Below are 23,278 nucleotides of genomic sequence, written 5' to 3' on the forward strand. Positions count from 1 at the left end.
CCATCATCCTAATAGTACCATTTGATTCAGGGATTTCAAGTTAGAGTAAAGTTATGTGGTTCATACGTAGTTTGTGGAACCAATCACAAATTTTGGAAATTTGGGATTCCATTTTGTCTGCTTTCAGTTTTTGGTAGCTTTCTGCTTAACTACTCCGTAAAATAACTAACAACGGCTTACTGATCTCATCTTTCAGTTTTTAAAGTAACAGACCACAATTCACTAGAGTCAGGAGATTTATTAATTTTACCCCAGCTTGGGTTATAATTTTCTCTTACCAAAATTTACTTTACTCAATTCAGCCCAAAGATTGGCTCTCCTTGCCTTCTACTGGTCAACTATTAATACCTGTTCTTCCTACCTAATATATCCTTAAAAACTCTCCTTTAGTATTTTTAAGATATTTATAAGCTTCAACTCATTCTGGACTTTAACTCAGCCAAAATTATTAAGAAACTGAAGGCCAGGAAAGCAAGGAGAATTCACCTATACTTCTAATTCAGATGATGGATAGTGCTACTCAGAATGCTATTTTGAGGATTCTGAGGCATTTTCTGATTTAAATAAGGAACCACAGCATGATTCATTTTGCAGTGTTAGCTATGAGTAAAGGCAAGACACAGGAAACATTACTGACAACCCTAAGCAGGGTCGTTCTTCATTCTCCTGTATCCATCATTTGTTTTTTGTTCAGTTTTCTTTCCTTTTCTTTTTAAAGATTTTATTTATTCATTTGACAGAGAGAGCACAAGCAGAGGGAGCACATAAGGGAGAAGCAGGCTTCCCACTGAGCAGCGAGCCCAACGTGGGGCTCAATCCCAGGACCCTGGATCATGACCTGAGCTGAAGGCAGACACTTAAATGACTGAGCCACCCAGGTGCCCCTTTGCTCAGTTTTCAATACAACTTCTTTAAAATTTGAGTTATGTTCAGAGATTTCCTTACATACAAACAAATATATCTTTGGGACACGTGGGTGGCTCAGTTGGTCAACCATCTACCTTTGGCTCAAGTCATGATCTCAGTGTCCTGGGATCGAGTACCACCATTGGGTTCCTTGCTCAGCGAGGAGCTTGCTTCTGCCTCTGTGTGCCCCCCCTTCCCCTGCTTGTGTTCTGACAAATAAATTAAAAAATGTATCTTTAACAAGAATTTGTATCTTTTAGTAACTCTTCTTCTCCATTCATTACGCTTATTGGTTTAAATATACTAGAGTGAATTTAGTTTCTGGGAATAGTCTAATCCCCCAGTTTGCTTCTTAAAAATCTAGAGTACCTGTCTGCCAGGCTAACAACCCCCAATACTCTTCTCCTTGGCCTTGACAGTGGCAAAATCACTTTCTTTACTCCACACAACAATCAGTTTTACCTAATTCAGAATTAATTTCAGGCAAGTAATCCCTCTCACTATTCCTCTAATGAAACTAATAAAAGTTCCAACGAAACTAAAAGTAAAGACTTGCCATTGTCTTAAGGTGAGAGTCTCCTTCTGTCCTGCCCCTGCAATTTCCCCCTCGCATTTCACTCTCTACAAAGCAGCCACAACTCTGAGGTAATGTATGTAAAGCACATAATACAGAGCTGTCTCACCTAAATTACAGATATAATCAGGTCACTCCCCACTTAAAACCCTTCTGATAATGTCCAAACTACTTTAAGTGCCAGTCTACGTTCTAACTCTTTTCCTATGCCCCACAACTTAGGAGGGGCCACAAATCGAAGTGCCAATGGGCAGGTAACACAAACTAGTGAGATGGGTCATTTGTGTATTAATAACACTCAGAAATACTTTCGTTTTTACTAGGAGATGTGCTGGCTCCCTTTTTCTCAAAACTCAAGACATCACGAACCTAACTTGCATTTTCCCAAACTGCTAGGAAATATGTACAGAACGGAGATATATTATCTCTACTAAAAATGATGGCATCTTCTAAATATAGTGCCATCATGATACATGCAAGTGCCCTTAAGATTCAGTCTTGGGAAATAAATCAAACTAGAAAGTAAAGACCTCATGTAAGGGGATACTAATCAATTTCAGGCGAATGTTGCCAAGCAGGAATGCAGGCTTTTTCCTATGTTTCAAAGAAAGGCTAAAAGTTTGGATTGCACTGGGCAATTTTCCAATTTTTCAAATTTGGGACACATTTTTGTCTAATGGCACCCAAGGGTAAATAAAACACAACTGCAGGTTGGGTCTTGCCAATAATCTCTTAGATTTTAACTACTGCCTAGACAGACATATGCAACTCTTCTCTAAATAAGCCATGCACTTTCACATCATTCTACCTTTGTTCATGAGGCTCCTTTTTGCCCTAAACATTTTTCCTGCCACCTTCAACTAACGAACTCTTAATCCCTCTTAAAATTCTTCTTAAATGTTACCTGCTCTGTGAAATATGCCTAATTTATCCCTCTCTCTGGACATCGTGCATATACTTTTAACAATGATCACACACTATATTCATTCATTTATCTAGCTCCCAAGTTAGATAGGGACTTCCATGAAGTAGACACCTTTTAATACACAGCATATATTACACACTTAGGTGAACACTTTCTCCCTTTCATTTCCCCAACCTACCAGGCAGATCCATGTGGTTCCCAAGGGCCAAGACACACCCAGCAAAACTCTGCTTTACAGTTCTGGTTACGACAGACCATGTGATTACAACCGCCATCCTTCTCAATTGTGACGTGGCATTTGGGACATTCCTATGAAGAGAAACTATAAAGTTGGTGTCAATGCTACACTAGATTGTATTACTACCACAGAAGAGAAGCTAGTTCTAAATTTGGTTTTACAGCATTTATTGTTTTGTTTTTTAATTTTAACTTAAATAATTTTAATACATTTGTTATTAATTTTTAAAATAACATTTATTTTTATTTTTAAATGCCATATTTATTGTTATTAATACACGTAAAGCAGTGTGGAATACAGTTAGTACTATTAGAAATGAGCTATTATCATTATTACTGGCCATTAAGATCTACAATAATTAAAAGATTTGTTTTAGCAGGGTTGGGGACTAAAACATAAAAGTACTTTTAACCATACATGCAGTAATGATAGTTTCACAGGAGATAAAATATGTTATTCATGTAAATATTATTAATTATCCAGTGTCATCTAGAAATAATTATTGAGCACTTCCTGTATACCACACACTATTCTCGGTGTTTTATATAACCTTAACTCATAATCCTTATAGTGATCCTATTTTCATTTGTCAGATGAATAAACCAGAGGAGAGACAAATAATAATAACACCAGTCTGAGATAACACAGGTATAGCAAATGGTAGAGTCAGGATTCAAGCCCAAGCAACTTGGCCTTAAGAATCAGGTAAGTAGGACTGTAAGACTGGTAAATTCTTTTTGTGGTTACTGAATCTCCCAACTTTCTTCTGTCAAATATGCTTGTTTTATTTATTTTGTTGTTGATTATTCTAATTTTTAAGTAAATTCTACTCTCACCATAGGGCTTGAACTCACAACTCCGCGATCAAGAGTCACATGCTCTATGAACTGGGCCAGCCAGGCAACCTCAAATACCCTTGTTTTAAATCTTTCTCACTATGGTCCATTTACAACTGTGCCAAAGAGATCATATCATGGCTTTTTCCAAGTCTATGTCGTATTCTTGGTTACTAATGAGTCAAAGCTATTACCCTACAGTAGGTCTATTGTCTTTTTCTTTTGGAAAAATCTAAAAAATCAAACTTATTTGTTTTAATAAAACTATAAATAACATGTAAAGCTAATATTTTTGCTGCATTTGTCTGATGCCTGTAACTCCCACAAGGAGGGAGTACCACCCATTATATTACTTATACAATTCTGCCTTTGTGAGACAGACTACCCTGGCCCATAAACTATAGTCATTTTATTTTATTTTTTTTAAGATTTTATTTATTTGACAGAGATCAGAAGTAGGCAGAGAGGCTAGCAGAGAGAGGAGGGGGAAGCAGGTTCACCGCTGAGCAGAGAGCCCAATGTGGGGCTCGATCCTAGGACCCTGAGATCATGACCTGAGCTGAAGACAGAGGCTTAACTCACTGAGCCACCCAGGCACCCCAACTATAGTCATTTAAAATACGTAAAGTTGGACATTTCTAATCAAATCTTTGAAATCAATTAACATATTTTACATTTTTCCAAAGAAGCAAGTTCCAGGTCCAAAATAATCTGTGTCATTCTGTATTTCTGGGTTATAATTAACCACATAGTATTAAGCTCTCATTATGTTAGGATACTACTGATAATCTGCAAATCTGTTTAAGGGGCAAATAACAATAATAAAAGCTTCTGAAACCTCTCAAGAGAAACACTCTTCAGTTTTTCTCAAAACTACCAAGCAGATGACCTTGTTACTTAATTGCCATTCTTACTTAATAATCAATCTACTTTTTAAACAAATCTACTTTCTAAACATATGCAAGCCTGTACTCCCTATTTTATTTGCTTAAAGATTTATTTATTTATTTTAGAGAGTGTATGCAGGAGTAGTTGGGGGCAGGGGAGAAGCAGCAGACTGCCCACTTAGCTTGGAGCCCAAGGCAAGGCAGGGCTCTGACCCAGGGCCCTGAGGGTCATGGCCTGAGCCGAAATGAGAGTCCGATTATTCTGATGCTTAATGAACTAAGCCACCCGGGCACCCTGTACTCCCAGTTTTAAATATCTTGATGGTTTAGTGTGTTGGGAGGATTTCTCTAGATGCAGAAAGAGGGCTCTAGTTTCATCAAGCTACCTAGTGAAAACACCACTGCCCTATTCTAAATACTAGTTTTACAGAGCATATTAGAAGATTCTAGGACTTCAATGAACATGTCTGATGGGAAATCAAATTTCAAGAAAGTGTGCCTGACTAGGAAATTTTTTCAACAACAAAAGCTAGCACTTCCTAACAACACAGAAAAGTTTTAAAATGATATGAGTTACCTTCACCATAATTTTAGAGAGCACAAAAAAACTAATTTCAACCATACATTCCTCAAAGACATTTGTTTTATGTGACAAGACTATTTCATTACCAAGGCTTTCTGGGAGATACAAATATATTCAGGTTTTAATCTTTTGGGGTAAAACAGGGTACTAATGGTATAAAATTGTGTGTTTTGGCCTCCACCGTTTAAACACTCCTTATTATCACTGTCCTGTGACTGGGTGATGGAAAGCTCTAATGCTAGTCAGACAACTCACTATATAACACCATCTTCACATGTGAATACCAAAAATGAATAGTTCATGAATAAAACTACCATTCACCACCTTAGTCACTTCCAATATAGACAGTATATAAGGTTGAATTAAATAAAAATTGGTTAATTAAACAATTTTCTACTACGAAATTGCTGGGTACACAGTTGGGATTCAAACACATGCTTATTACTTGGTAACAGAAAAGAAGGGCACTCAAGACTACATCCATTTGCAGAACAAAACATCTGTCTAGGGTTAAATAAATGTTCCCAACTGAATCTTAAAACTAGTATCACGAGCAATAACGTACTTCAAAAATAAAAATAAAAGAACAAGGGATATCTATGTTATCTCCAAAACTCCTAATTCTTAGGAATCAAGTCTCTTATATCGTATTTTAGAAATTTAATACGTTAAAGAAGTCAAACATGTTAACCCCACTGCAGTCACATAATAAAGTTACTCAGTTGCTCTCGATATTGCTCTAAAGACTGACTCCTTAAGGAGGGGCCCCTAGCTGGCTCAGTGGGTAGAGTGTATAGCTCTTGATCTCAGGGTTGTGAGTTCAGGCTCCATACCCTGGGTATAGAGATGAAAGAAAAGGAAGGAAAAGAAAATAGGAAAAGGAAAGCAAAGTGAAGACAAGTTAAGAAAAAAGAAAGAAGGAAACAGTTACACTAATGTGGGGCTCAAACTCACAACCCTGAGATCAAGAGTCACGTGCTCTCCCACTAAGCCAGCCAGGCGCCCCAAATCCTGAAGATTTTTTAAAGGCAGAAATGTAAATTTGCCTAATAAAACCAAGCTAGGTGGAGTAAACTCTGTACCTGTATACTAAAAGGCAGGTAAAACAATATGAAAAAGCATTATCAAACCCCTGGGTAGTAAAATTGTCAGCTTTTTCTTCTATAGGAAACCAACGTTTTCCTAACAAAAACTTCTAAAGAACAGTACTGTACATACTGCAGTAGTGCTCAATAAAATAAACTTGAACACTTAAAAATCAGTATTCTGGGGAAAAAACAAAACAGAAAACAAACCCAACCAAAACTCTAAGCCCTCAAAACAACCGCAAAACCCCCAAATCTTAACTGAAGGGAAGGTAAAACAAAGTCCTTAACTAGGTAAACCTACTTATTTTGCTAATGCACCTAATCTTGTAACCGTTTCACTACCAAGAGTTTACTGAAGAAAAATACCAACCTTTGTGTTGGCTGCAATCCAATTAGAAGTTTCACTATCATCATCACACTTTTTAATCCACTTCTTTAGCCACTGTTTGGAAACAACAACTGTTAGGGTACAACAAAAGACTTAAAAAAAGGATAGCAAATTACTTCAACATTAAAATGTAGTCAAGCATAAATGTAAAAGGCAAAGGACAAGATTATCACTGGATTTACTTCCTTTTATATCAAGGCAATCCTCTAGTTCTCATACCCAGTACATTATATCAACCAAAGAAGACTTTCTGTGGCTGAAGCCAAGTGGGGAACCTAGAGCCTGATGAGAAGCCCAGCTCCAAGATGTGTCATTCTTCTTAGCTAATTACGAGGCCTTCCCAGGGAGGTGCCTTAACCACTGTTATCCTGAAAATCATCAGGAGTGGACTTATTCCTAAGGAATACTTCATGAGTACTTGTGATGATCATCTAAAATAGAAAGGAAAAACACAATCTTCTATCTACAAAATCAATCCAATCCAAAATTATGGGCCCTAGTTTTCAGTCATCAAGTCTCAGAAGTGTTCTATTAAATTATTTAAAAATGAAAATGCCAGACAAACTCACCTTACATTTAACAGGATCGTGCCAATTTTCTCCACAGTTAAAGCTGTTAAGTAACACAAGAGTTAAAAGAATTAAGTTCTACCTACTGTAGGTAAGTAAACAATTTCACGTTTTATAGTTTCTCAGTGGTTTCATCAGTTTTTAGTGACTGGCAAATACAAGGACATGAGTCAAGTTTGTATTATTCTATAGATTATTAAGAATTTAGTGTTAGAAGAGCATGTATTGTGGTGTGTTTGTGAAACGAAGAAATGATTATAGGCATGAAGACACACTCTGATGACAATTATATAAGAAAAGGACTCTAAATAACCACCAATCTTTTAAGACAAGAAATTCAGTGTAATCCCATCTGTATTTTTCTGATCGTTCTATATATGTATAGTTCTGTGCCGTAAACATTAGTTAATTCAAACCAATTTTCACTAATTTGAACTTAAATTTTGACTAGTGCTTTATTAGCATATATTAAATCTCTTAACACCCCAAATAAAGAATAACAAAGTCTGACTTTGTAGAGTAATTACATAATTTAATGCAAATGCAGTGAGCAATAATTGGGAGGCAAACAGGTCACATCTTTGCATGATCCAAACAAATGAACTTCAACCCTGTAGAGATAAACTGTACCAACCAAGGCATAAAACAAAAGAGTGTGACTAAATATTTTCTAAGAATATACTAATTGTTAATTCCTTGCTATATTCGAGACACATGGTATATACATTTAAGAAAGCATGAATTATATATACATCTTCTTTATCCATTCATCTGTTGATGGACATCTAGGTTCTTTCCATAGTTTGGCTATTGTAGACATTGCTGCTATATACATTCGGGTGCACGTGCCCCTTCGGATCACTACGTTTGTATCTTTAGGGTAAATACACAATGGAATACTATGCAGCCATCAAAAGAAATGAAACCTTGCCATTTGCGATGACATGGATGGAACTAGAGGGTACAATGCTTAGCGAAATAGGTCAAGCAGAGAAAGACAACTATCATATGCTCTCCTTGATATGAGGAAGTGGAGATGCAACATGGGGGCTTAAGGGGGTAGAAGAATAAATGAAACAAGGGAGGGAAACAAACCGTAAGTGACTCTTAATCTCACAAAACAAACTGAGGGTTGCTGAGGGGAGGGGGGTTGGGATAAGGGGAGTGGGGTTATGGACACTGGGGAGGGTATGTGCTATGGTGAGTGCTGTGAAGTGTGTAAACCTGGCGATTCACAGACCTGTACCCCTGGGGATAAAAATGTATGTTTATAAAAAATTAAAAAAAAAATAAAATAATAAAATAATTTATTGTTAAGAAAAGCAAGCATGAATTAAAATAAATGCCAAAAAAAAAAAAAAAAAAAGAATAAATACAAAGGTTGATCAGCTAGTCAAGTAATTCAGGAATGCCAAGAATCCTCTTTGCAAACGAGGAGAAGAACGAAGTGCTATCAATTTAAATCAAGTCAAAGATAATGGTTACTTCTGGAAAAAGAAGATGGGGAGTTGGATGAAGAGAACAACAGAAGCTTCAAATGAATCTGTCATACTTTATTTCTTAACAAAAACAAAATACTGTATAAGCTGGGTTAAGAGCTATAAGTATTCACTGCTATTATTCTCTATATTTTGGTATCAACTAAAACTATGTTTTAAGGTAGGTGTATAATCAGACTGCACCTCCTGTCTATAGGGTAAACTCTAAAACAGTAATGCATATTTAATCTTTACCAAAACAGCATGTACTTCATACATATTTAATCTTTGTGAGTTTATCTGCTCCTTTCGGAAATATTTAGTATTAATGATGTTTAAGTCTAATTCTACAGTTGTTTGTGGAGAAAAAAAGAACATGGTACAGAATACCAATATAAGGTCTATTTGCTAGCACTTGGAGCTACTTGTTTTGAATGTTTTCTTATTCCTAAAAGATCCACAAGGAAAATGGAAAATCATCTTAACTCTCTAATAAGAATATGCAGTATTGAAAATTCTCTATTAAGTCAAATTTAGAATTCAAACACTAGAGTATGTTATAAAACTCCAAGAACGGAGGTAAGCAGGAAAGCAGTGGCCAGAGGTGCTACAGGGAAAGTGTTGGTTAAAAAGTGTATCTTTAAAAAAAAAAAAGAAAAGAAAAAAGGCATATCTTAATAAACCATGTTTTATCTTTCCAAATTTATCTGCAAATTTTCTTTCTAGGAGTAATATTAAACTTGTCAAAGCAAAGGAAAAATAATCCTGTGTATTTTATTTCCTAAGAGATAAACTGAAAACAGAGCAAGAACCATAAAGGAACCAAACATACTCTGACAAAATAAGCAGTCCATCAGAAATGAGAACTAAGTTCTTATCCCAGATTTCTAAGTTTGCTCCCATATTAGTTCCAGTGGCACACACAAGAAAATGTGATTATAGCTACATTTTCTCCCCATAAGAAAAAATAGCAACAAGGATAGAGAAAAAATTATTTAAGATGTGACCTTTTAATCTAATTCTTATTTAAAAGAAATACACACTATTTTAAATCAACATCACCCACCTTCCTACTAGAGGTAAAAAAAAAAATTTCTTTTTCTACTATTTTACTACTAAGAATAAATAGAAAAGCTATGTGTGCTGTTTCAATTTGGGAAATCACTTGCTTACCAAAACTGGCGCCCACATTTGCAGCGAACAGGTTTAGCATCAGGATATTGGACTTTAACAACGTGGTGACAATCTGGGGCAGGACACCACTTTAACAGTCGATTGCACTGAAACCCAAGTTAGAAAATAAAAAATGACAGCAAATTAAAATCATGAGGTGAGATTTCCTAGTACAACAGGCAATTAACTTACATTTCCCAGTGCAAGGCCAAAGACAGAGACGACACAAGCGTATAAAACTTGCCCCCAATATTTAGTACTCTAATTCTAAAGTATTGCTTTCCAATGCTTTATTTTTCTAAGATTACAGATCCCTTGATCCCTGGTTTTATAAACATGTGAACTGTCTCTTGGTTCTACTTTCAAAATCCTACTGACATACTTTAAAATAATTACCCATTGGTGATCATTAAGCACTGATTTTTACATGGTTCTACCTCAGGGCAATTTTCAAAGATGTAAAAAACAATATACACTCCTACTTAGGCAAAGTGTTTAGATCCTATAGAATATACAGGTAATTTCTCTCTTTGACCACAAAAATGTGTATAAGAACAAAAGTCAGTTCCTAAACCATGGAAAGAATCACATTTTAGTTCTTAAAAATGAACGAATGAATGAATGAACAAACGAATGAATAAATAAAACTTTGAAATATTTTTTATTATGAAACAAAACATGGCTCAAGTAACACTCTGCACCAGAATTCAAGTTTAGTGACCATTTTAAGAATACATGATTCCTAAAATACACATTTTCTAGAAGATCTGACCTTCAGTTTAATCTCTTAATAGAAGTAAAAACTGGCTTTGTAGAATTAAAATACCAATTTACATTGATGATCTTATATAGAGGCTGACAAACATCTTCCATAAAGAGCCAGATAGTAAAGATTTTTGTTTTTGACAGGCACAATGGCCTCTGTAGCAATTACTCAACTCTGCCACTGTAGCACAAAATAAATCATACAACAAATGGGCACGTTCCAATAAATATTTACAAAAACAGGCAGGTCAGAATTTCATGACCTCTGTTGACCTCTGTATCTGATTAAAAAAAAAAAAAAAGACATTTTCTAAAAACAAGTAACTATAGGGGCACCTGGGTGGCTTAGTCAGTTAAGCATTCGCCTTCGGCTCAGGTCATGATCCCAGGGTACTGGGATCAAGCCCTCCATCAGGCACCCAGCTTGGGGGGTGGGAGGAGCCTGTTTTAACCTCTTCCCTGGCTTGTGCTATCACTCTCTCAAATAAATAAATAAATAAATAAATAAATAAATAAATAAATAAAATCTTTAAAAAAGGAAATAACCATAGCTCTCTCTATTAACAAAGTTTACTGGTAATGGAAGCTAAAACAAGCAGAGATATAGCAAGGTTGAATTGCCAAGCATGATTAAACATTACGTCATTAATAATCAGCTACAACTTTTTGCTAGCAATAAAGGAAGAATACTGTAAAAATAATTTTATCACCAAAGTTTTAGATCTTTGAAGAGACACCTACTCACTGGTTTGTCACATTCCTTTGAGAATAACGGTGTTTAGTATGCCTCACTAATAAAGTCCATAATCCAAGTTTATGGTCATAATCCAAGTCCTTTACATCTTACTATCGAGAGGGTTTCATGTAAGAAAAACCAATTATATCTATGAATAAACAATTCCTCTTATTTAAAAAAGGAAAACTTATGAGAAATCACTTACCTCTACAAAGCTATTTGTTATTAAATGCTGATACTTTAATTTAACTTTCGAATCTGTGATCAGGCGCCTGAGAACAAGAACAAAAGTAGTTTATTAGGAAGTTCTCAGCCAAGAGTATCTTTCCACATTTATAAAATAAAATTTCAATGTAGTGGCTCTAAAAGCTGCCCTAAATTGAAAATGCTAAAATGCATACGGACTATCAACAAATATAACTATAGAAATCAAGATAACAAATACAAAGTTTCTATAGTTTTATTTTGGCAAAATCTCCATCCCCAAGTTTTTTATACATAAAATATTCCATTTTTACCCAGTCTGTTATTATAGTCTAATGACTTACTATTATGGCGTTTAGGCCCCTTTCAAAAGTGTCTTCTTACTCTGCCCTAAGAGAGCAATGTGCAGCCAACTTCCCTAAGACGCTCTCCCAAAAATCAGTGTATGAAATAAGAGATGCTGACAGGAATATCAAGAAATGGGGGCGCCTGGGTGGCTCAGTGGGTTAAGCCGCTGCCTTCGGCTCAGGTCATGATCTCAGCGTCCTGGGATCCCGAGTCCCGCATCGGGCTCTCTGCTCAGCAGGGAGCCTGCTTGCCTCTCTCTCTCTCTCTCTCTCTCTGCCTGCCTCTCCGTCTACTTGTAATCTCTCTCTGTCAAATAAATAAATAAAATCTTTAATTAAAAAAAAAAAAAAAGAAATGGATCCAGGTTTTGCTATATATAAAATTGAGGGCCTTTTTCTGAGATCCTTTGGTAATTTACTAGAAATGTCTACTGACTGCAACTTGGATTCCCCTGTCCACCTAGAACACTCTATATATTCATTACAATTTCTAGAACTCATAGGAACCCATAAAAGTAAAGCATCCTGAAGCTTAAGTTTTACTAGTTTTAATGGTAAATACTCCTATGAATCTTTAAAGAGAATGCTGTTACAGCAGAAAAAGTTAACCACTGACAAAACCAGTAAAAACTCTCTAATGTGATAAGAAATTTTTGTATTATTTGGCCCCATTGAATTCTTGAGCTTCTTATGGCACTGCTTGCCTTCCACAAGATCCCATCCTGTCCTGTGCTACTTTCGGTGTACTCCTGTCACATTTGTATTCTTTTCAGAATGATGGGGTAATCAGCCTCCCTCAGAGGCTTTTGCATAGGGCTACCTCTCTTGAAAAGGAAAGAGAAGTAGATCATGGTGGGCTCAGATGGGACAGCCCACTGAATACTGGATTCACACTTACTAGCTATGAACTGAAGATAAGTTCTTTGACCTCTCCATTTTTCAGTTTAGTCATTTGTAAAATGGATAGCAGAAATAAGAGTTGTGAACTAGAACAGTGCCTGGCAAAGAGTAAACACTCAATAAATATTAGATGCTGCTAATATGCTATATTATTTTTTAACTCAGTTAATACATAGTTACTAACTAAAGGAAGCCTTTTCTGACAATAACTCACATCAGTCCTGCTCAATTCTCATGGCATCTTATACATCTTCCTGTCATAAAATCTGTCATAATTTTATCTGTGTAGATCTGGAACAAGCCTAAAGTCTGTACAGAACCAGAAAAGACCCCAAATAGCCAAAGAAATGTTGAAAAAGAAAACCAAAGCTGGAGACATCACAATTTCAGGCTTCAGGCTATATTACAAAGCTGTAGTGATCAAGACAGTATAGTAGTGGCACAAAAACAGTGACACAGATCAGTGGAAAAGAATAGAGAATCCAGAAATGGACCCTCAACTCTATGGTCAACTAATCTTTAACAAAGCAACAAAGAATATCCAACAGAAAAAAGTCTCTTCAGGAAATGGTGTTAGGACAACTGGACAGGCACAGGTAGAAGAATGAAGCTGGACCACTTTCTTACACTATACACAAAAATAAACTCAAAATGGATGAAAGACCTAAATGTGAGACCACCTCTCAAAATCCTAGAGAACAAAAGCAGAGCCTCTTTGACTTTGGCCACAGCACCTTCTTGCTAGATAAGTCTCCAAAGGCAAGGGAAACAAAAGCAAAAATGAATTATTGGCACTTCAACAGGATAAAAAGCATTTGTACAACAAAGTAAATAGTCGATAAAACTAAAAGGCAACCAACAGAATGTGAGAAAATATTTGCAAATGACTTATCAGATAAAGGGTTGGTATCTAAAACTATGAAGAATTTACCAAACTCAACAATCCAAAAAACCCCCCAAAATCCAGTCAAGAAATGGACAGAAGACACGAACAGACATTTCTCTAAAGACATACAAATGGCTAACAGACACACGAAAAAATGCTCAACGTCACTCAGCACCAGGGAAATACAAATCAAAACCACAATGAGATACTTGCTAACGCCAGTAAGAATGGCCAAAATTAACCAGTCAGGAAACAACAGATGTTAGTGAGGATGCGGGAAGGGAGAACCCTCTTACACTGTCGGTGGGAATGCAGACTGGTACAGCCACTCTGGAAAACAGTATGGAACTTCCTCAAAAAGTTAAAAATAGGGGCACCTGAGTGGCTCAGTCGGTTAAGTGTCTGCCTTCAGCCCAGGTCATGATCCCAGGATTCTGGGATAAAGCCAACATGAGGCTCCCTGCTCAGACGGGAGCCTGCTTCTCCTTCCCTCCCTGCTACTGCCCCTGCTTGTACTTTCTCCCTCCCTCTCTCTGTCAAATAAGTGAATAAATCCTTAAAAACAAAAAAAAAAAGCCTCTCATCAGGTGCCTTGTTCAGTGGTGGTCTGCTTCTCCCTCTCCAACTCCCACTGCTGCTTGTGCTCTCTGTCAAATAAATACATAAAATCTTTTTTTTTTTTTTAAGTTAAAAATAGAATTACCCTACCATCTAGCAATTGCACTACTAGGTATTCACCCAAGTGCACTACTAGGTATTCACCCAAAGGACACAGACAGCTGTGATCCAAAGAGGCACCTGCACCTCAATATTTATAGTAGCAATGTTCACAACAGCCAAACTATGGAAACAGCCCCGATGTCCACTAACAGATAAACAAGACGTGTGTGTGTGTGTGTGTGTGTGTGTGTGTGTGTGTGTATGGAATACAATGGAATATTACTCAGCCATCAAAAAAGGAAAAGAAATCTTGCCATTTGCAATGACATGTATGTAACTACAGGGTATTATGTTAAGTGAAATTAATCAAAGAAAGACAAATACCATATGATTTCACTTATATGTGGAATTTAAGAAACAGAACACGTGAATATAGAGGAAGGAAAGGAAAAATAAAATAGGATGAAATCAGAGAGGACGGCAAACCGTAAGAGACTCTTAACTATAGGAAACAAACAGAGTTGTTGCACGGGAGGTGGGGTAACTGGGTGATGGGCATTAAGGAGGGCTTCTGATGTGATGAGCACTAGGTGCTCTATGCAACTGATGAATCACTAAATTCTACCCCTGAAACTAATAATACAGTATAGTATTAACAATATGGTTTTAAAATCTAATATAAGAAGTTACCTAAGTTGAATTTAAACAAAAAAAAATTTTTAAGGTTTATTATTTATTCATTTGAGAGCGAGAGAACAAGGTGGGGGCGGGGCATAAGAGAGAGAAAAGCAGAGTCCCTGACTGAGCAGGGAGCCCAATGTAGGGCTTGATCTCAGCTGCCCAATGGACTGAGCTACCCAGGCACCCCTAAATTAAAAAAATTCTTTAAATTATCTGTGTAATCATTTGTTTAATATCTGCCTTCATGTTCCCCTATCCCCAACCAAACAGTAAGCTCCCGAAAGGATCCCTTCTATCTTAACACACTGCTTGGCCTGTAGAAAGTGCTCAGTAAATATTTTTTAAATGAATAAACCTCCACATTTCAGGAATGTCGGAACTGGAGCCTAAAAATAATTAGTGTAGTTGGTGATTCCTTAAAAGGTTAAACACAGAGGTGCCTCGGTGGCTCAGTCGGTTGGTACATTTGACTCGATTTTGGCTTGGGTCATGATCCAACGGTTGTGGTATCAAGCTCTATACTCTGCAAGAAGTCGGCTGAAGGCTTTTTCTTGCCCTCTGCACTACTGCGTACCCCTGTGTACTCACTGGAGTGCACTCTCTAAAATAAACAAATCTTTAAAAAAAAAAAAAAAAGGTTAAACACAGAATTACCATGTGACCCAACAATTCTACTCCTAGGGACGTATATCCAAGACATTAAAAACTGGCACATAGTATCATGCTTAGCGAAATAAGTCAAGCAGAGAAAGACAACTATCATATGATCTCCCTGATATGAGGAAGTGGTGATGCAACATGGGGGCTTAAGTGGGTAGAGGAAGAATCAATGAAACAAGATGGAATTGAGAGGGAGACAAACCATAAGTGACTCTTAATCTCACAAAACAAACTGAGGGTTGCTGGGGGGAGGGGGGATTGGAGAAGGGGGTGGGATTATGGACATTGGGGAGGGTATGTGCTTTGGTGAGTGCTGTGAAGTGTGTAAACCTGGTGATTCACAGACCTGTACCCCTGGGGATAAAAATATATGTTTATAAAAAATAAAAAATTAAAAAAAAAACCTGGCACATAAATGTTCAAATAAAAACACAACTGTTTCCACAAAAAGTGGAAACAACCTTAAATGTCCAAGAACTGATGAAGAAACAAAATATGGAATATTATTTATCCCTAGAAAGGAATCAAGTACTGACACATGCTACAACATGGATGAACCCTGAGAACATTACTTTAAGTGCAAGAAGCCAGACACAAAAGATCACATGCTATACGACATTTAAACGAAATGCTCAGAATAAGAAAATTTGTACAGACAGAAAAAGGAAACAAGATTGTCAGGGTCTATGAAGAAGGGAACGGGAAGTGACTATTTAATAAATTTTGGAATTCTTTTGGGGTGATGACAATGTTCTGGAATTAGATAGTGGTGATGGTTGTACAACATGATGAAAAACCACTAAACTGGGGGCGCCTGGGTGGCTCAGTGGGTTAAAGCCTCTGCCTTTGGCTCAGGTCATGAACTCAGGGTCCTGGGATCGAGCCCCACATTGGGCTCTCGGCTCAGCAAGGAGCCTGCTTCCCCCGCCTCTTTCTGCCTGCCTCTCTGCCTACTTGTGATCTCTGTCTGTCAAATAAATTAAAATCTTAGAAGGAAAAAAAAACCCCACTAAACTATATAGTTTTAAATAGTTAAAATGGTAAATATTATGTTATGCGAAGCTTACAAATAAATAAATAAATAAATAAATAAGGAGTGCCTGGGTGGCTCAGTGGGTTAAGTCGCTGCCTTCAGCTCAGGTCGTGATCTCAGGGTCCTGGGATCGAGTCAGGAATCGGGCTTTCTGCTCAGCAGGGAGCCTGCTTTCCTCTCTCTCTCTGCCTGCCTCTCTGCCTACTTGTGATCTCTGTCTGTCAAACAATAAACAAATAAAATCTTAAAAAAAAAAAAAACAAAGACCCAAAGTCAGATGCTCTGATTTCCCACTTTTTATTTCTAGTACTCATTATGCCAATGATTTCTTATAACTGATCCAGACTACTTGGTGAGAACACAGGTTAGCCATAGTTACTAGACCAAGGTTATGTGGTCTCAGTTATTAGGTCATAGTTTATCTTGTGAGAGCCAAGAATTAGAAAGCAATCTCTTACCCTTGAGAATAAATACTTTCAAGAAAACAAGTGTCATCCTGTGTATTGATGAACTACATCTCTCAACAAAGACCTGTTGCCGTCACTTACATCTAGTTATTACACCAACTCTCATGCTAGAAGGCAACTCTTTATGAAGGTAAAGATAATGACTTCTACTGATCGCCTATTATACATTATAAGCACAGTGCCAGATGCATTTAAGTACCCTTGAGTTTTGGGAAATCCTGTTTTTTACAAACAGGGTAACTGGAGAGTTATGAACTAAAACCAGGTGACTTTAAATACAAGAATTTCATTTAATATGCAAGCAGTAAACCACACTTTATGCTGATACAGCACCCTGAGTAAATCAATATTATGCTTCAACTTAGGATTTAACATTTTTTTTTTTTAAGATTTATTTATCAGAGAGAGAGGGAGAGAGAGTGAGCACAGGCAGACAGAATGGCAGGCAGAGGCTGAGGGAGAAGCAGGCTCCCTGCTGAGCAAGGAGCCCGATGTGGGACTTGATCCCAGGACGCTGGGATCATGACCTGAGCCGAAGGCAGCTGCTTAACCAACTGAGCTACCCAGGCGTCCCAGGATTTAACATTTTTATCATCTAGACCTTTTCCTCTTTTGGGGGGGTAAAAGCAGGCTATATAATTTAATTTAATATATATATGTTATATATATATTATATATATATTTCCATTTATTTGAGAGATAGGAGAGACAGTATGTGGGGCAGCAGGCAAGAGGAAAGGGAGAGAGAGTCCTAAGCAGACTCTATGCTAAGAGTGGAGAGCCTGATGATGACCCTGAGATCATGACCTGAGCTGAAACCAAGTCAGATGCTTAACTGACTGACTGTGCTACCCAGGCACCCTGGATGTGTAATTTAAAAAAAAATTTTTTTAAGATTTTATTTATTTATAATTTGACAGATCACAAGTAGGCAGAGAGACAGGCAGAGAGAGAAGAGGAAGCAGGCTCTCTCCTGAACAGAGAGCCCAATGCAGGGCTCAATCCCAGGGCCCCGGGATCATGACCTGAGCCTAAGGCAGAGGCTCAATCCACCGAGCCACTGAAGCGCCCCTCTTTGGATTTCTAAAGATTCAATATATCGGAGGGTACAGAATAGAGGCAAGGAGAGGGTATGTAAAGGACAGACACCGGGACAAATAATGAGGAAGTCCTGACAATACAATACAAACTGTTCAGAGTACAGGAAACTGGGGGCGTTTATTGAGGGGCAATTACACAAGGTTTTTAAAAGACCTTTATTTTCATTATCAGAAATTACGTTTATTGGGGCGCCTGGGTGGCTCAGTGGGTTAAGCCGCTGCCTTCGGCTCAGGTCATGATCTCAGGGTCCTGGGATCGAGTCCCGCATCGGGCTCTCTGCTCAGCAGGGAGCCTGCTTCCCTCTCTCTCTCTGCCTGCCTCTCCATCTACTTGTGATTTCTCTCTGTCAAATAAATAAATAAAATCTTTAAAAAAAAAAAAAAAGAAAGAAATTAGGTTTATCGAAGAAAATTTAGAAAAGTATAGATGAAGTAGAATAAAATAGGGGCACCTTGGTGGCTCAGTCAGTTAGGCGCCTGCCTTCAGCTCAGGTCATGATCCCAAGGTCCTGGGATTAAGTCCCGAATCAGGCTCCCTGCTCAGCAAGAAGTCTGCTTCTCCCTCTACCCTTCTCCCCTGCTTGTGCTCTCTCTCTCTCTCCCTGCCAAACAAATAAATAAATAAAATCTTTTTTTTTTTTTTAAAGGAATAAAACAAGATATCCAAGAGGCTAATGGAAAGGTGTTTGACATCATTACCCACCAGGGAACTGCAAGTTAAAACCATAGGAGATATCCTTACATACCCACCGGAATGGGTAACATTTAAAAGACTATTGATTATAAATATGAGCAAGGAGTAAAGCAGTCACACACAACTACTTTGGAAAATGACATGGCAGTATCTATTGAAGCTAAATCCTCACTCCTGAGTATATAGTCAAAAGAAGTCAGTGCATGTCTACCAAGACATATATAAGAATACTCTTTGTAGCTTTTTCATAGTACTCGAAACCAAGCAAACAAACCAAAAAACTCAAAATGTCTACTATCAGGAGAATGAAATACAATAGTCATAACAACAAAACAAACAAACAAACCTAAAAACATACAGATATGTTTAATACATGCACATATCTCAAAGATATGTTAACCGAAGCAGACACACACTCACAAGAAGAATATATGCTACATGATCCCACTTAAACAAGGCTCAAGAAAAGGCAAAACTAATTGATGGTGACAGAAATCATGATAGGGAACAAGGGTGAGATGGATACTGTCTGGTAAGGGGCATAAGGATGAACATTCTGGTACTGAAAAAGTTCTACACCTTGATATGGGTGGTTAGTAAAACAAACATACTTTTAAACTTAATGTACTTTACATACTTTAGTCAATATATTTTAGAACTTAATAAAAAAGTAAAATAAAAATCAACATACAGCAAACTGAGCCTGTTTTACTTAAGAATGAGGATTTTCCTCTGTAAAAGAGGAGATGCTTACAGTACTGAGATTAATACATATCAAATTCAGTCTGTCTCTTGCCTCAAATGGTACAAACTGTTATGGCTTCACTTAAGGGCCCAGGCAGCTTCATATTGTATTTGTGACCTTTAAGATACCATTAGAGGAAAAAATAACCATATGATTAATACGTTAGGAATATTCTTCTTGGAGCAGCACTGATTTAGAAGACTACATTTACTTCTTTCTGGATCCATTCAACTACTTGATGTAATATTTATGTAGTTGTAATATTACAAAATTACTGATTTAAAATTTAGTGAATGAACTTACTGACAAAACATGAAAAAATCTGCTCCAGAATAGAAAAAAAGTAACTATGAAGTTGGCAACATAAAGTAATTATATATCTAATAGAAATTAGGAGGTGAAAGAGATAAAGATGAACGGCAACAAAGAGGCATCAATTTCTTCACCTTCCACAGTAGGGAGTTAAGATATACTGCTTATAGTTGAGGGAAGAGGAAATAACTATTAAAGAGCAATATAAGTTATATTATCTAATTTAAAACAATTTTTGCGTGTATGTAACATCCATTCTGTAACATCTGTATATAACATCCATTCTCTTTAGAAGAGAATTTAAAACTAAAATGTAGTAACAATGGTTTGAGAAGAGTCATTTCAGAGAATGGATGTGACATCTACTTTGTACTGAATGTAGAGAAGTATCTCAAGTCCCATGTAATATAGATGGATCAAAGAGTGTTTATGAAAAAACTTAAAAATTAAATAAATAAAAATAAAAGAATTTATTTTTCAAAAGAAAAATTTCTGCCCATTTCAGACAGGTGGGAAATTAGCCTATAGAGCTATGTATCATCTATACCGTGATCCTAAGATTCATTTTTTAAAAATTTTATGTATCATTAAAGCTCAAAGTAAAAGCATCTGGCGTAATTTTGCTAGAAGTAACAATTAGTTCCTGTCAACAACTCCGCTTGTTTCTAAAAATGCCATATATGAAAATAAATAGTAATTTTTTTTAGCAGTATCTCAGAAGATGCTGAAATGAGAACACTGTAACTCCAGATGCGTGTGATTAGTAAAAGTGAGACTAAACAGTATTATTTGAAGGTATTTAAAGACTTAATAGATACAAGTTTACCTTTATCACCCCCTATTAATAGAAAAATTATATATAGAAGAAATCTATACCCTGAAACAACTATATTTAAAAAATAACCAAGTGGTAAGATGAATAAAAATAGATGAATATTTATTTGGTCTCAAGTGATAAATATAGAGAAATGATTTTCACTAGTCTCATGAAAACAACAAAGACAAATCTTAGGACAAAGAAAAATTCTCAAAGTATCCAGTTAACCTCCTAACTGTGGAAGTATAACTATATGAGACCACTATGTAGGGGAGACCCACTCAGCCAAACATCCTTGATAGTATAGCATATATCCATCACTAAAGTTATACAATGATGACATATGCTTATAAAAGCAGAAGAGAATAATATATTTCCAGTTACTTATTCAAGGATACATACATATTACATACTCAATGCTAAGGAATAAAAAAATGAATCTACAAAATAACTAATGTTACGCATTTTAAGATCACACATCCTGAATGGAAATAGGCATTTAGTGAACATATATAGGAAACCTGGGGTCATACAGCTTATGGTCTAAGAATGAAAATGGACACAAATACAGGCAATTACAAAAGTGTATAGTAAGGAAATATGGGGGAGTTAAGGAGCGCATATGATTTCTGCCCAAACCAAAATGCAAATTTCTTTTTTTTTTTTAAGATTTTGTTTATTTATTTGAGAGAGAGTGAGAGAGAGCATGAGAGAGGAAAAGGTCAAAGGGAGAAGCAGACTCCCCATGGAGCTGGGAGCCCTATGTGGGCTCAATCCTGGGACTCCAGGATCATGACTCAAGCTGAAGGCAGTCACTTAACCAACTGAGCCATTCAGGCACCCCTAAAATGCAAATCTACACTAAGATCTGAAGAATGACAAGGAGGATGAGTAGGATAACAAAACTGAACAGGAGAACAGGAAGAGAGTATTGCATGTGAAGTCAAGAGACCTTAGGAAAAAAGTAGAGTCAAACCAAACCAAATGCAAATAAAATCTATAGTATTTTCAAGAAGCCAAGTTTTACACTGTTAGAAAAGAGAATGTGAGAGAAGTTTAGATGAAGTTGCACAGGTAAGCAATACAGAATGGAAATGAAGAACTGAAAGGTGATGAAACAATTTAAGGGAATCACTTAAGAACCAGTCACAGGGGGCACCTGGGTGGCTCAGTTGGTTAAGCGTCTGCCTTCGGCTCAGGTCATGATCCTGGAGTCCAGGGATCGAGTCCCACATCGGGCTCCCTGCTCAGCAGGCAGTCTGCTTCTCCCTCCAACCCTTACTCCTCTCATGCTCTCTTTCCTTTCTCTCTCTCTTAAAAAAGAAAAAAAAAAAAAAAAGAACCAGTCACAGACTGCCAGCTAAGAGAAGATGAAGGCCGGATCAGGTTAATGAAGTAGGAACAGAGGGAAATGGATGGATGTAGGATGAATTAGATGCAGAAATGACAGAATGTGGTGTATGGATCACTCTGGGAAATGTAGGAGAAAAATCAATCAGAGATAGCATCAGGTTTCTAATTTAGACAGTCTTTAACACCTAGTGGTACCATTTCTTAATATTAGCAGCCAGAAGAATGAATTTGGTGGTGGTGGGAGGAGAAATGGATAGGCAAAGCCTGAGGAATGTATGTATGAAGAGGCCTGATAGGCAGAGGGATATAAGGGTTCCAAGCTCCGAAGAGAGAGCTGACCCTGACACACAAATCTGGGTCCACTGTATGATTTTAAGTAGAGTGTCTAAAGCAGAAGAAACCTAGAACCCCAAGGAGCAGTATTTTTAAGATGTAGAAAAAGATGATTTGGCAAAGTCACCTGCAGTAGATCTGGAATAGGCCTAGGGAGGTGGCCTTGGGAGTTTGGATCTGGGTAAAGAGAAGTTTACTGGAAATGAATACATCAGGAAAATAAAAGGCTATGACAACGGTTCTCAAATGTAATCATACATCAGAATGACACCAGAAGAGCTTGTTCAGATTGCTGGACACCATCCCCAGAGTTTCTGATTCCATAATCTGGATCTGGGCCCAGAATGTGCATTTTTAACAAGTTCCTAGGTAATGCTGATGCAGCTGATAGGGGGATTACCACAGGGTTATGGTATAGAATAACAGACTATACATAGGGACACTGAAACCACACTGGCTGACAGCAAACCCTGGGAGAAAGACAGTGAGTGAAGTGTTAACACTATAATTAAGTGGGAGTAACCCAAGAAGTCAAGCGAATAAAAGCAAAAATGACTACAGCATAGCTGGGTAACACAAGACTCAAGGATATACATGGATTTTAACCTGAAGTAGAGAAACTAAGGGCTTAAGACAATAACTTTGCCTCCTGACTATAAGGTATACGGCGGGGGGGAGGGGGGGGGTTAGCTTCAATTTGACAAGGTTTTAGGAGAATGTATGTTCAAGAATCTGGTTTCAGGCTCAATTCAAGTTCCAAGTGAGCTGAATTAAAATTAAAAAAAGAAGCTATTTTTAACTTACCAAATTTAAAATTTAAAAATGATAATACCACGACTGTGAAGGAGTCTATTTTTTTCATACTAGGAAAAAAGCTGTTAGGCATATTTTAGTTATTAAGACTAAACACTTAAAAAAATTTTCATTTAACTAGCTAAAT

The 23,278-nt window shown here is 37.0% G+C and overlaps 1 protein-coding gene across 1 annotated transcript in view; it reads right to left on the reverse strand.

Moving 5' to 3' along the window:
- Window positions 1-23,278, reverse strand: part of ARIH1 (ariadne RBR E3 ubiquitin protein ligase 1) — a 118,152-nt gene that overhangs the window by 13,831 nt on the left and 81,043 nt on the right. The window contains exons 6-10 of the mRNA XM_059371891.1: window positions 11,352-11,418; window positions 9,646-9,752; window positions 6,995-7,037; window positions 6,408-6,479; window positions 2,584-2,714 (exon numbers count right to left, since the gene is read on the reverse strand). Of these exons, the coding sequence (XP_059227874.1) occupies window positions 2,584-2,714; window positions 6,408-6,479; window positions 6,995-7,037; window positions 9,646-9,752; window positions 11,352-11,418 (420 nt within the window). The remainder of the gene's footprint in view (window positions 1-2,583; window positions 2,715-6,407; window positions 6,480-6,994; window positions 7,038-9,645; window positions 9,753-11,351; window positions 11,419-23,278) is intronic.

Source organism: Mustela nigripes, chromosome 13, assembly GCF_022355385.1.
Source record: "Mustela nigripes isolate SB6536 chromosome 13, MUSNIG.SB6536, whole genome shotgun sequence".
Lineage (NCBI taxonomy): Eukaryota > Metazoa > Chordata > Mammalia > Carnivora > Mustelidae > Mustela > Mustela nigripes.